This window comes from Nematolebias whitei, chromosome 1, assembly GCF_014905685.2.
Source record: "Nematolebias whitei isolate Nwh7 chromosome 1, NemWhi1, whole genome shotgun sequence".
NCBI classification, from domain to species: Eukaryota; Metazoa; Chordata; class Actinopteri; order Cyprinodontiformes; family Rivulidae; genus Nematolebias; species Nematolebias whitei.
This window is the reverse complement of record NC_056498.1, coordinates 81,586,852-81,601,530: the sequence shown is the minus strand read 5'-3', so window position 1 is coordinate 81,601,530 and position 14,679 is coordinate 81,586,852. Positions and strand designations below refer to the sequence as shown.

The 14,679-nt window shown below is 39.4% G+C and overlaps 1 protein-coding gene across 1 annotated transcript in view; it reads left to right on the top strand.

Annotated features, from left to right (window-relative positions):
* The window catches only part of LOC119413702 (regulating synaptic membrane exocytosis protein 1), a 217,355-nt gene extending 211,394 nt beyond the window's left edge, over nt 1-5,961 (top strand). Inside the window, exons 29-32 of the mRNA XM_037680758.1 lie at nt 1,821-1,933; nt 2,042-2,143; nt 2,227-2,366; nt 5,543-5,961. Of these exons, the coding sequence (XP_037536686.1) occupies nt 1,821-1,933; nt 2,042-2,143; nt 2,227-2,366; nt 5,543-5,761 (574 nt within the window). The 3' untranslated portion in view covers nt 5,762-5,961. The remainder of the gene's footprint in view (nt 1-1,820; nt 1,934-2,041; nt 2,144-2,226; nt 2,367-5,542) is intronic.
* Nucleotides 5,962-14,679: the final 8,718 nt, after the last annotated feature.

The following is a 14,679-nucleotide window of genomic DNA, read 5'->3' as shown; positions in this document are numbered from 1 at the left end:
ACTGACTCTTTAATACTAAAACTAAAATCACAGTACAGTCATAGTACAGACTATCTAATACTAAAAATATAGTACAGTTGTAGTACTGACTCTCTAAACTAAAATCACAGTACAGTCATAGTACTGACTCTCTAATACTAAAATCACAGTACAGTCATAGTACTGACTCTCTAATACTAAAATCACAGTACAGTCGTAGTACTGACTCAGCAGTCTAAATACTCATTTCTGAGGTGACCCTTTTACTTCAGATCTGAGTCTGTGACATTCTGATTTCTGACGTTGTTTCAGTACAAATGGTGTAGTTAGGCACATTTAGTAAATCTGATCATTCTTGCTTGCATCCAAAAATGTGTTTATTTTACGTAGAAATTACTGGTAATTCCAGCTGTTGTTTTATTTTTCAAAGCACATAATATTGTTTGTTCAAGATTATCATGTGTTAGTGTTACAGTTACACAACATTCGTGCTTGTCTGTGCAACAACTGTAGCTTGTTTGTTGCTTTGCGTTTTGTGCGAGAGAAGAAAATATTTTAAATGGAGCGGTCTCCAAAATAAAATGCTGCAGAACTCCATGCATCAACTTTGTCTTCTCAGAATACAACTCCACAAACGAAACCTCAAAATCAAACTTGGAGTATTTTCTTCTTCATTTGGAATAAAATCCCAGGATAAAGCCCTGTGGTACACCACAAATCACTTTATCCACTCAGAATCCCTGAAGAAATATAATGTGTTGTTTTGTCCACTCAGAAGAAATGACCAAAACAAATGAGTCATTTTTTAAAATCTGGATTAAAATCCTGTTTGTCCACAAAACATTTTGGATCAGTCAGAACAAAGGCTCGTGGAGCTTCACAAATAAAAACTCCTCCTCAAAATAAAACCCCAAATCGTGTTTGCCCACTAAGAATGAAACCCTAAAATAACTCCCTGATGAACTCCTTGAGTCATTTTATTTCATTTAGGTGAAAAATCTGCTTGTTTTTATTCACTTAGAGTAAAACCTTCAAACAGGGCAGCACGGTGGCGCAACTGGTAGAGCTGCTGCCTCTCAGCGAACAGGTCCCTGGTTCAAACCCCGGTCCAGGGGCCTTCTGGGTGGAGTTTGCATGTTCTCTCCGTGCATGCGTGGGTTTTCTCCAGGTGCTCCGGTTTCCTCCCACAGACCAAAAACATGCATGTTAGGCTGATTGGTAACTCTAAATTGTCCCTAGGTGTGAGTGAGAGAGTGAATGGTTGTTTGTCTCGTTTGTCTCTATGTGTCCCTGTGATGGACTTGCGACCCGTCCAGGGTGTACCCCGCCCCTCGCACAGTGATTGCTGGACATGGGCACCAGCGACCCCCGTGACCCAAAATGGAACAAACGGGTAAAGATAATGGATGGATGGATAAAACCTTCAAATAAAAACCAAAAAGTAAAATTCCACCAGTTGCTTTCATACTCTCAAAGTTAAAAGACCAAAATAAAACCCGCTGGATCTTCACGGGTCATTTTTACTGACTCAGAATTAAACCCCCAAACTAAAATCCTGTAGAACTTCACAAGACTTTTTTTTAAATATTTTTTTTTAAATCCAATTAGAGTAAAAGAAGGTGGAAGTTATTCTTGCTGAGTGAGAACAAAACTCCAGATTAAAACCCTGTGGAACTCCAAAACTTGTTTTCACCACTAAGAAAAAACTGTGTCAAAGTTTGAGAACTGTCAGGAGTGGCTTTCCTTCTCTTTGATGACTGCTCTTCTAGAGATATAATGACACGTGCAGCATGAAGCTGAGATAAACTACATTTACATGAATTTTGGTTTGCATGTGCCAGTTTGATCTTCTCGGGGATGCGTTTGGGAGCCGACAGTCAGTTTAGTGACTTCCTGGATGGACTGGGTCCTGGTCAGCTGGTTGGCCGGCAGACTCTGGCCACACCTGCCATGGGTGAGTGATGGTTTTTATATTTTATTCTGTGTTTTTAATAAATCTTAGCAGAAAAGAACCCTTACTGCTGGATTCTGAGGTCCATGTTGCTGTGCTACTTCTCTCCAGGAGATGTCCAGATTGGTTTGATGGATAAGAGGGGACAGCTGGAGGTGGAGGTGATCAGGGCCCGAGGCCTTACCCCCAAACCAGGCTCCAAATCCCTCCCAGGTAACCCGTTTGCAGACAAAACATGCTTCCTTTACTTTTTTTTGTGTCCTTACATGCCCGTCCTTCCTTGTCCTCCTGTCCAGCTCCTTATGTCAAGGTGTACCTGCTGGAACATGGAACCTGTAAAGCCAAAAAGAAAACCAAGATTGCACGTAAGACCCTGGAGCCGCTCTACCAGCAGCACCTGCTGTTTGAGGAGAGTCCCCAGGGCAAAGTTCTTCAGGTACTGACCAACCAGCACCTCGTTCACCTACGAAGCAGAGCGCAGTACGTTTGTGTGATTGCAGTAGAGATTTGGGAAGGTCACAGTTTACCTGAAGGTGAAACCTGATCTTTATTTTTTATTTCTCTGCAGTGTACTCACTTTGTCTCGGTCCCAACTGATCTGAAGCAAATGTCACATATTATGCTGAAAATGTTGATCAGAACATCAGCATTTTTGTTAATTGTAGTTCATTTTTAATTTAGCCTCTTAATTTAGTTAATTACAGACTGCTGCTCTCTGTTTGTATTTACACCTTTCATAATAATTTTATGAAACATCACAGACTCAGCGGAGTGTCTCAAACTTGGCTCTTTCCTCTGAAACTTGATATTTGCCTGAAATTTCAACGAGTGAATAAGCAAAATGACAAATTCTTTCCTAAATGATTAAAATGATTTATTTTAAATAAGAACTCCATGCCAATCGTGCGACTCATTCATCAATCAGCCACAGTGTGTCATGTCCAGTCTTACTTTGAAAGACCGCGATAGAGCGAGTCCGTGAAAAACGAACAGTGAAGTAGTGAGGGACCACTGTAGTTTGAGATGTAGTTATTTTACCTTAAAGGATGGAGGGGGAGCTGCACAGTGGTGCAGTGGTGCATCTATTTAGCAGTACTGTCTTGCAGCAAGAAGCTCTTGGTTCAACTTCCAGTTGGGACCTTTCTATGTGGGATTTTTCACATTCTCTCAGTACTTATTTGATTTTTTTCCCAGGTTTAGCAGTTTCCTCCTACAGGTTTAAAAACATATTTGTCTTTTTTGATCGTAGAACTGTCCCCACCAGGGCGGATTCTAGAATCTGACCTTTAGGGGTGCTCAGCCCCCAGTGCTATCAATGGCTCTTGACTTGAACAACGTGGTGGCCATTGGCGTCAGAAGCATTTGTAATGTGTGTGTGTGTGTGTGTTTGGGGGGGGGGGGGGGTCCTCCCCCAGAACATGTTGAATAAAGTAGATGCCATTTCCTGCATTCTGGTGTGTTTTAACAGTTGTTTAACATCTATGTTTACCTAGATAAGTAAACACTTCATTCAGTAACTATTTTAGAGAGCACGGCACAACAAGAAGTAGCGCTAAGCTAGCAGCATGCAATACAGACGTTCTAGCTAAGATGCTACAGACGTAGCGCTCTACTTTACATTGCACAACCTTACTAACGCTTTCTAAAAAATTAGTTTAGTATTAACGGATCATAACAAACAAAGAGTAAACTTAAGCAACCAGAAGTTACAACATATATCTACATATAAAACACACAAAACAAATCACTAATAGCTTTAAGCGTTAACCTTTAATTTAGCCAGTAAGCATACTGTGCAATTTAATTATGACAGAACATTGTGGATTTACCTGCAGTTACCTTCATACAGATGAACATGTGGTACTTCCTGTTTATCATTGTTGTATTCAGCTGCTCATGAGGTCGGCCGCAGGACTTTATCCGTCTTTTACGTTTTTCCAGACTCAGTTTAGGTTTTGGAAATGGAATAAACTGTATTCACCCTCTAAATCAGGGCTGTTCAGCTAAACTGCTCAGGGGCCACAGTTACTGACAGCCAGCAGCTCAGGGGCCGAACATCCAGCAATTAAAGTCAATATGTAAATAAACCAAGTATTACAACGATCTGTTACCTTTTAAATTGTTTGTTTTGTTGCATTGAATCATAAATGCAATAAGCAGAACCCAAAACCGCCTAAAAAATAAACAATATTTTTTTTACTTTATTTTTCAGGGGTGCTGTGTTAAAATGTAGGGGTGCTTGAGCACCCCCCCAAAATAGGCTAAAATCACCACTGGTCCCCAGGTGTGTGCATAAATGGTTCTTTGTTTCCTTGGCTCTGTAGAACCAGCATCAGCATCCTGGGTGAATGAAGTCCAAGTGGACATTTGTGACTGGATGTTCACACTCAGTTATTAAATGCTTTCTGTGATCAGATCAAATATGTGCTCTGTATGCAGATACTCACACAGTCAGCTGTTTCTGTAAGTATTACAATACGTTCACAAATCTGAGCTACATTATTACAGTTCAGAGCCTTTGTGGAGTTATCTCTTTATTTACAGACCCCATGTGGGAGAAATATATTAAAATAATGATGATTAGTGATGATGTCACAGAGTGAGGTGTTGGAGCAAACACTGGAGGTTTTAACGTACAACTCAGCTGCTTCACTTCATATCAACGTGGGGTTTAATTCGATCAATATAACGCTGTGGTTCTGATTGACCCAGCACCTTTCAGCACGTCCAAATTAATCCAAATCAATCACCCAATCAATCCATTCTGATTCATGAAATCTCCACAAATCAAACATTTTTTCTGAGAAAGAGTTCATTAAAACTAATAGCTGAAATAAAACAAAACAATCAACATCAAAATGTTTTATCTTCAGAATATTTCAAAGAAGATCTATTTATTTCTCTTTAAAACAGCAGCAGCTGCTTGTCTCTATTCGGGGACGTTCAGGTAACAACTGTGCTGCTTGAGTGGGGTCACGTCGGGTCAGTCCAGTGTTGGACCTCCGGACAGATTGTGTCCAGATACGCAGATAAAAGGTGTCCAGACCACAACCGAAGGTGGTCTTAGTGGACACTTTCAATGTTCACACTTGAATCTAATGCTGTCTGATGACTGCTGGAGAGAAGTACCAGCTCCATCCATCCATCCATTCATCATCTTTACCGCTTCTTCCTTTTGGGGTCGCGGGGATCACTGGTGCCCATATCCAGCAGTCACTGTGCGAGGGGTGGGGGACACCTGGTCAGGTCTCCAGTCCATCACAGGGACACAAAGAGACAAACGAGACAACCATTCACTCTCTCACTCACACCTAGAGAGTTACCAATCAGTCTAACATGCATGTTTTTGGTCTGTGGGAGGAAACTGGAGTAGCACCAGCTCCCTATGAGCTATAGAAAATGGCAGGCTGGATTTTTAAAGCATTTAATAATCATAGAAATAGCTTTGACGGACAAGTAGACAAGACTTGTCCGCCTGCAGGATGGAAAAGCAGAAAAAGCATTTCTGAGTCAGACGGTTTGGAGAACTGTGTGAACACTTCCTGTTTGCATCACATGATCACATGTTTATATTTGTTCCCAGCCTAACACTCACCTGCTGTTCTCTTCTAGGTGATCGTTTGGGGTGACTATGGACGACTGGACCACAAATGCTTCATGGGTGTAGCACAGATCTTGTTGGAAGAGCTGGACCTCTCAAGCACGGTGATCGGCTGGTACAAACTGTTCCCACCATCCTCACTGGTGGACCCCACATTAGCTCCACTCACACGTCTGGCGTCTCAGACGTCACTGGACAGCTCAGGACCGCCGCCTGGCACTCGGTCCTAGTGACCAAAGGGCGACCGCCTACCCCAGTTCACCTGAAATGATCAGGAAATGAACCACAGCCGCTGGACCACAACTGAGCAGAGGGTGCAAACATGTCCCGAAGACGACAACAAGAAGCCCTCGAACAACCAATGAAAAACCAGACGGAGAGACAGGGAGTGGCCGAGAGAGGGAGAGATAGAAGTAGCCAATCAGAGCTTAGCTGGAGTTTGACAATCACGTCTCACACCTTCCATCGTTCTCCTCGTCACACCGTTTTGTTTTCAAACTGGTGCTTTCTTTGTTTTCGTCTCTGAGCTGCAGCTCAGGAGGACTCTGTCTAACATGCTTCACTGTTTTACATCCATTCTTTAATTTCTCTCTAACGTCCAGTGCAGCCCCTATCAGAGCAGAGTCCACCCACTTCCAACCAATCACAGTCAAGCTTTTCCTCCACCACAGGAAGAAGAAAAGTGTTAGCGTTTCAAGCAGCTGTTTAGCAGAGGTCCTCTGGATGTTTCCATCGTGTGGTAGATGAGAACTAGAGGCAGTGGTTTGACCCAGATCAGTAGTAGTTAAGGAGAAGATGTGCACAGTCTTAGCCTTGTCCTTTATAATGAAAGGAAGCACAAGAAAAGCTCCGCCCCGTTCAGAAAGAGCTCTGTGTCTAAACAACAGAGGCCACAGTTTCATCAGATTTTGGGTCATACTTCCTGTTTGTGTTTCTCTCACAGTTCAGATTGGTACCACAAGGTGCACACTCCCTCTGTATGTGTGTGTTTGGTTTTCAAGCAACGTTGTGCCAAAAGGCCAGACGTAACTCCTTCATCCAACCCCTTCCTTTTGACCTGTCAGTAACCCCCCCTCCATGTTGGAGGGAGCAGCATGACTCGGGATGCCCCGTCCGGCCCCCGGCCCCAAGCTGCATGCATGTTTCCTTGGTTTCAAACGTTTTGGGTTTGGTTCCTTTCTCTACCGTTTTTTTTTTTTTGTAAAGTTGAAAAATGAGACAAATTAACAAGCAATTCTCAAAAAGCAAAAGCAGAAAAAAAGACTAGACTACGTGTGTTAGTTCCACACATTTTAGGCCAGCTTGTATGTTGCATGTTCTTGTACGGTTTGCTTGTACTGAATATGAATCCAGAGAAAAAGCCTCCCCACCCCACCCCAAAACAGGAGCGGACCAACAGCTGGGGGGTCAGCTGCACCTGGGCCACACCTACCACTCTGGGTCTAAATATCTCTTTTAGAAGGTCTCCAAAAAATAAAAAAACCTGTCTTTGAGTTTTAGTTTTCTTCCAAGCCTCTGAGGAACCGTGGTGTTCTGTAGAGCTGAGCCCTCCGTGTTCCTCAGCACGTTACTGTAGTTTGAGACAGTCAGGGCTAGAGACAGAGATATAGAATGTGTTTATAACAGCTACATGTAAATGACGTATCATTATGAGTTTACAGAAGATTATAGTTATATGAATATAAAGAGTATCTGACTGTACACTTCACCAACACACACACCTTGTACATACAAATCAAGATGAGCGGCGTGAACTAAAGTTCTGAACAAATCAAACATGGCTGACACACAAACATTCCCGGCCTTGTCGAATGCTTCTGGTGCTGGAGCCGCTGAGCGGTACCAAGCCACACGGGGGCGCTAGTAGGCCTTTATTTTGGGCCCAGTTACAGGAAAACGAAGGCAAAACCAATTGGATCTTCCTCGTCCTTGAATCATCCATTTCCCTGTTTGTGACTATGGTTTGGACTGGACTTCTGAAGCCAAAAAACAAGAAATCTAGTTTTACAGACATATTTTGCAGATGTTTTTGTTCATCGTTGGCGGTGTGGCCGACTGCCCTTTCCTTTGTCAGTATTATTTCAGGAATACTGATTGTTTACAGCCCATGGTTCCCAAACGAAAGGCGAAGTATTCACTGCAACAGTTCTTGTTTGTATAACAGATGTGGCTCTACTGATGTGTATGTTTTATATTCAAGAGTTCATTTTTATTATTTACAAATAAAAGACTGTGTGGAAGAACATCTGGCCTTTTCTTTTCCCACATTAGAGTTGCATTAGGGCCTAAAAAATCTGACCCGGCCCTGGACCAAACCCATATCAGTTTTTCCGATCCCGACCAGAAACCGACCAATTTACTGTGATTACAGACCCGAACACGAAGAAAAAACTTCTTTTTTTTTTTATTAAGCTTTTGTTGCTTTTGTTGCTTTTGTAAGCAAATCAGTTTGACTTGATTTAAAAATGTATTTCAAAGGTAGGAAGATATAAGATGTCTTGGTTATTAACAAGAGTCAGTGGATTGTTATTATATTATAGTTATTATAATTTATAGTTATTATAATATTATAGTTATTATACTTATTATAATATTATAGTTATTATAATTAAAGATGCACCGCACTTTTTTTTTTTTTTACTTCCGATCCGATCCCGATACCTAAATCTAAATATCGTCCGATACCGATCCAGTTCAGATATCATGATCATCATTGATTTTATATGAGGCTGTAATAATCTCCTCTCAAGTACAATTTGTACAAATATATGCATGCATGTCCAAAAAGACAACTTGAGGTAAGTTTAATTAATGTTGGATAAGTTTTAAAGTTAGAATTAAATTCTGCTAACACAAAACAGTTTTTTTTTATTCCTAGCTTTAAAGTGGATATTAAAGTGATTAATTTAAGTGATTGTTTAAAGTTACTTTATTTTTTTTTTAAATAAGGAGCAGGCATAAGCATTTCTTTCTTCTTTCTGCACTCTTTTCATTCAATGTTTTCTTTTTGATGATTTTTTTTTTATTTTGTTTCTTTTAAATGAATGAATAAATGAATTAAATAAAATAAAATGCTAAATGGCATTTAAACATCTGCTAAGTTCATGGCATAAACCAACAGATGTTCCTGTTTTTAGTATTTTACATCACTTTATAATGTAGCTGTTTTTTTTGTTGTTTTTTTTAATATATATAATTTTCAAATCATATGTTTTTTTTATGATTGTCTACTGTTGTACTGATAAATATCTCCTGGAGGGTAAACTATATCTTAGCTGCAAGTATCAAGCTGAGAAATCCTTCATTTTCTACAAATGATAGTGGTTGGTCATTAATTACGATGAAGTTTAGCAACTTCTTCGAGCTCCAGGGCTTCAGCGATGTCTTCTTCTTGTTCAGTCTGAAGCAAGCAGTCTGATCTCGGTCAGCCGCACTGAGTCTGTCCCTCCTCAGAGACAGGCAGACTGAGCGGGGCAGATTGGACGCGGCTGGCCGGGGTCGAGTTTGTTGTTTTGGGTTGAGCAAAGAGTAATATCCAATGTAAAACTAACTTTACCGCGGTTTAATGTGGCGCTATGGCTCTGCAGACATTGCACGTTGCTGTCTTGTTTTGTGGTGTTTAGTGTAAAACACTTCCACACAGCGGACATGTTTAGATGAAAAGTTTGTTAGCTGTTAGCCACAGTGCTGCCAACTCAGCCCTCACGTTGTAGCTGGCTGCAAACTATGAACTGGATTTCCTGAACGTGAGGTGGGTCTTATTACTCTGGGCTCATGAGACACGTCTCAGGAAATCCATTTCATAGTTTGAAGCCAACATGCATCATGGATCGGAAATATCGGCAGGTTGGATCGGAAAAATCCAATACGTAAATTATGCTGGTATCAGAGGCCGATACGGATACTGGATCGGATCGGCCCCATCCCTAATTATAATATTATAGTTATTAACGGTCGTCGGCCGCGCGTGTATGCTGACGCAGTGGCTGAGTCCAGTTAAGCCGCAGGTGGGTCGCTGGCAGTCACCTGGACCACTTTCAACCAGCTAGGCTCGGCCGTGCGCATCCGCTGACATGGCAGCTGGTAAGCTTCAGGTGGGTCGCTGGCAGTGATCTAGCTGGACTTTTTTTTACTTCTTTCAACCGGCCAGTGAGCGCGCGATCAAACGGCCATGAGTGACTGGTGGTGATCCAAATTGGATCGTCAACCGTGCGCGTCCGCTGACGTAATCAAAAACCTGACTCCGCCTGCCCATCCAGCACATTATTTGGGCACGGGCACGGGTCATAAGAGATGACCTGCTCTTAGATTATGTTGAATCATGGGACCACAGTGCATTTTGAACTTTCTCATGTTTTATTTGGTGTTCTTCAGTTGGTGCAAAGTGTTATCACCCGCTGCTGAAGGCAGAAGAGCGATATTGTCTGTTTGTTTGTTAGCAAAATATCTAATGAACCACTTTATGAAACTGAAAGCTATGACTGAATGTTCATGTTCAACTGATTAACCTTTTAAATCAATCCAATCCAAGATGGCTGCCACAGCCAAACTAACTAAGCAAACACAAAAATGGCTATAACTCAGTCAGTTTCAATGGGATTAACCTGTCTAAATAAAGGTAGAATGAAAAAGTTTCTGATATATTAAGATCAAATTAGCAGTGGTAGTAGCTAAGAGTCATCCCCTGATACTCTGAGAGCAAAACATACAAGATCTGTTCTTAAAACTGTCACTATCCATAAGAGTCTACTCTGTCTGTCTGTTGACAAAATATCTCTGATATTTTTTGAAACTCCAAAAACAAGATTAAATGTACATTTAGAATTGATCAACTTTTGGAGTCAATCAAATTCAAAATGGCCACCACAGCCAACTTATCCTGGAAACACAACAGTATAACTCTGAAATGTACAGACACTGACAGTGCTGTATAAAGTACCTCAAAGTGATACTTCAGTGAAAGTACAAGTATCTTACCATAACAATATTTTGGTAAAAGTTAGTCTCCTTTAAAATTATTACTTAAGTAAAAGTCTTAAAGTATCTAACATTTAATGTACTTAAGTATCAAAAGTAAATTTCTCTTCTAAAATGTACTTTAAGGAAGAGTATTAAGTAAAAGTAAATGGTTAGAATTTCCAAAACAACATTTATTGGGTGCAATATTCAGTGACAAAAACTTGGAAAGTTTAAACTGAACAATGAAAGATTGATCTTTAATAAGTCTGATTCTAATGAAGTATATTCATTCAACCTTTATTACCCTTTATTAACAAAACGGTTAGAAAGCCCACATTGTTGTGTAGTTGGCTTGTTTACTGAGCTAGGTTCTGTTTGGTTATGGATTGTTTCTTTCTGTAGTGATACAGGGACAGCTTTGCTGTAGCTTCACTACTAATTAATTATTCTTAAAGCTAGTTCAAGCACAACGAATATTAATTATTTAAATACAACAGATTCTTTCTTTTTCGAGTTAAATTAATGCCATGTGACCGAGATAACAGTGAGGATTGTTTAATCAGTGACATGAGACGCCATTTTTCTTTGACCCATCAGAATAAATGTGGTCATTTATTTAACAGAATCAAAATTTAACATCAAAACATGTACACATTGATTTGCTGATCTGTTTCTGATTAATAAAAACTTGCCACGCTTTACTAACAAGACAACAAAACATTACTGATGGAGGCATCTAGATTACTGGCAAAATAGAAGTTTAAAGGAAGGAATGGAGAAGTTTAAAAGGAAGATGGATGAAAGAAGATGTATGTTTGTTGACCAGAAAAAGCACTCTTCTTTCAACACCAGCTCAACCCTCCGGTACACTTCAGGACGTGCAGAGACTTTGTTACCTTAGACGGGGGATACCTCCACTCCGGAACAGAAGTCCATTAGTACAATCCCTTTACAGCGTCTCCGGTTAAAGTGGCTGGTCATCATCAGAAGTCGTGTGGTCTTTACTCCGTTCAACAGAACAAGCTTCCTTCGAAGTTGTAGGGCGTTACGCCCGAGTGAGTTCACAGCGAGGCGCTGTGACTCCAGCTGGGATGGACGGACCCTCGTCTCACGGTCAAATCCATCAGCTATTGATTAAATCTGAAAGTTCCTTAGGAACTCTCAGGAACTTCAGTCAGAGATTCCACTCAGAAGTGGAAAACTCCGGTGAAAGACTGGAAGACTCCGGTCAAAGACTGAAGAAGACTGAAGACTGAATAGTTCGAGGAAGTGTTGACTTTTTAAAGAGTCCTCACTTCCGGTCACTTGGTACTTCCTGATTGGTTGAAACAACCAGCAGGGGTGGTGTTTCAGTGATGTCAGGGTTATTAAAAGTCAAGAGAGGCTGCAGGAATGTTTAGGAACGTTTAATACAGACAGAGAAATGTTTTGAAGAAGTGAGAAACTTTGCAGGTGCTAGTTGCTTCTTATTTATCGTCTGCTAGGTTTAAAAACAAGACACTTTGTTCTAAATAACTCGTCTCTGTCTGTCTCTGACTTTCCACCGACATCACTACTCCTCATTGAGACAGAAGATCAAAATGCATAATTACTTTGTAAATAGACATTTAACTTGATTTCTAATTTCTACTGAGGTTTAAACATCATTAATACTGTTTCACAGTTGATTTAAAATGAGTGGTTCACTTCAACATTTAGAAATGGTATGAACTAAACACACTTTTGATTATCAAGATATTGTAAAATAGTAATGATAATATAAAAGAAGAGTGTTCTTTCAATTGATTAATTCAGGATACAATTAAATAGTCTCTCGATGAGCTAATTTGTATTTCTGGATTCAAATAAATGAAATAACAGTTCCTGTCCCGTGAAGGTCTTCAGAGACAGATTGTTGTCGGAGGCCTAGTTCACTACATTTCTGACTAATTAATAATAAAATATATATTATATGATAATATAATAGCATAGGAACTAATAATTACTATGCTCTTGAAGCAGTTCATGTCGTGGAAAACACCAAACTTCTCCTTTTTAGCAGCTACCGTCATTTTTACACCTATCAGGAATGTGTCTCCACTGTGAGTCAACAAAGACCTAATATAATGATTGATATCTGTACATGCATTTAGCTTGTTCACAGTGGGAGCTGCAGGTTTCACACAAGTGGTGGGGAAGGGGCTGGGCTTGTGATTGAGAGGGAGAGAGAAGGGGCCGCATGAAGTCACAGACTGGAAGAACAAACAGGCATTGCCCAATCAGATTTCTTCAAATGTTAAATTGTAGTAACTAATAACTAAGATGGTTAAGGGAAATGTATTGAAGGAAAAGTACACATTTTGTTGAGGAAATGTAGTGAAGTAAAAGTGAAAGTCGCTAGAAATGTAGATAACGAAGTAAAGTAAAAATATGTCAAAATTCTAATTAAGTACAGTAACAAAGTATTTCTACTTTGTTACATTACAACACTGGACACTGAGCTAAAATTCAGCATAGTAGTAGCTGAGATTAATTCACAACACAAAGTGTTAGTCGTTGCACAACATGTCTGTCTGTTGATGAAATATCACAGGAAACACGTATTTTGTATTTGTCGTATAAAGTATAAGTATTGTATAAAGTATTGTATAAGTATCATATAAAGTATCGTATATGTATCATATAAGTATTGTATAAGTATCCTATAAAGTGTTGTATAAGTATCATAAAATATCATACAAGCATAACATAAGTATAGTACAAGTATCGTATAAAACACCATATTACTGTATAAGTATCACATAAAGTACCACATAACGTATTATATAAGTATTGTATAATATTGTATAAAATATACATATAAATATAATATGAAATGTATGAATATTGAATAAGTATTGCATAAAGTATTGTATAAGTATTGTATAAATATTGTCTAAAGTATTGTATAAAGTCTATGTATAAGTATTGTATACAGTATCGTACAAGTACAGTTTAAGTAGCATAGAAGTATCACTCAAAGTATAGTATAAAGTATTGCATAAAGTATTGTATAAATATCGCATAAGCATTGTATAAGGATTGTATAAAGAATTTGTAAAGATATCGTATAAGTAATGTATAAAGTATACGTATAAGTAAATATGAAAATTCGTGCTCAGTACATATACGTATAAGTATTGTTTAAGTTATTATATAAATATCCTATAAGTATTGTATAAACAATTACACAAGTATCATATAAGTATGGTATAAAGTATTGTATAAGAAATGACTGAACATTTTCCAGGATGCAGGTCAGGCACAGCTGGAGCAGCACTGAAGCATCAAGTCTCATGGTAAATCTGCAGACAGCCTGCACTACAGGTTGGATTTGTAACTCAAGGTTCATGTCCACACATATATTTTACTGCAGTGATGAGAAACCAGCAGCTCCCAGAGAACTGAGAAACTTATTGTTAATTGATCAGCTCAGGATGTGGAAAAACATGTTTAAAAAGTCTAAAATTTAAACCCCAGAGAGAGAAAGAAGTAATCAACCGTATATTGTTCATTTGAAAGTTTCTTTTATATGCTACATACAGGTGAATGAAGGTCTTTTAGGGTTTTATTTGCCCCCGTTTTTCTTGTATTTTTCTTTGTATATCTGATATTGAAGCTGTCTCGTCTGTTCAGAACATGCAGAAAAGAAACTGACGCACAACTGAGTGAGCTGCATTTGAACTTGAACATATGTGATCCCAGCAAATAACCTGATGCATGCTCAGGCATCCCAGCAGCACATTTCAGAAATCGGCTCATTTGTGATTTCAGGGATTTTTCTTAAATCAAGACTTTTCAAAATGTTGACTTTAATTGTGCTGAGGATGGAGCAGTCAAATCTAAAGCACCCTGAATGCATCATTAAGACTTTACTAAAACCTGTATGTTAGAATGTGGCAGAACATTCGTGTGAACTATGAGCCCATTTACTCACCAGAACAATAATTCTGAGCGTGCACAGAACTTCTGCAGCAAGGCTGTGCTGCTGTTGCATGTGGGCTCGTTCTGCAGCTGAACAATGATGTGCACATTTACTGGTGTGGATTGATGATGAACTTGACACAGAACTTTGTAACTGTAACTGTGGTGACTTCACTGACTGGTCCATGTAATGTTCTAATTGTGGTACCTTCACTGACTGCTCCATGTAATGATCTAACCGTGGTAC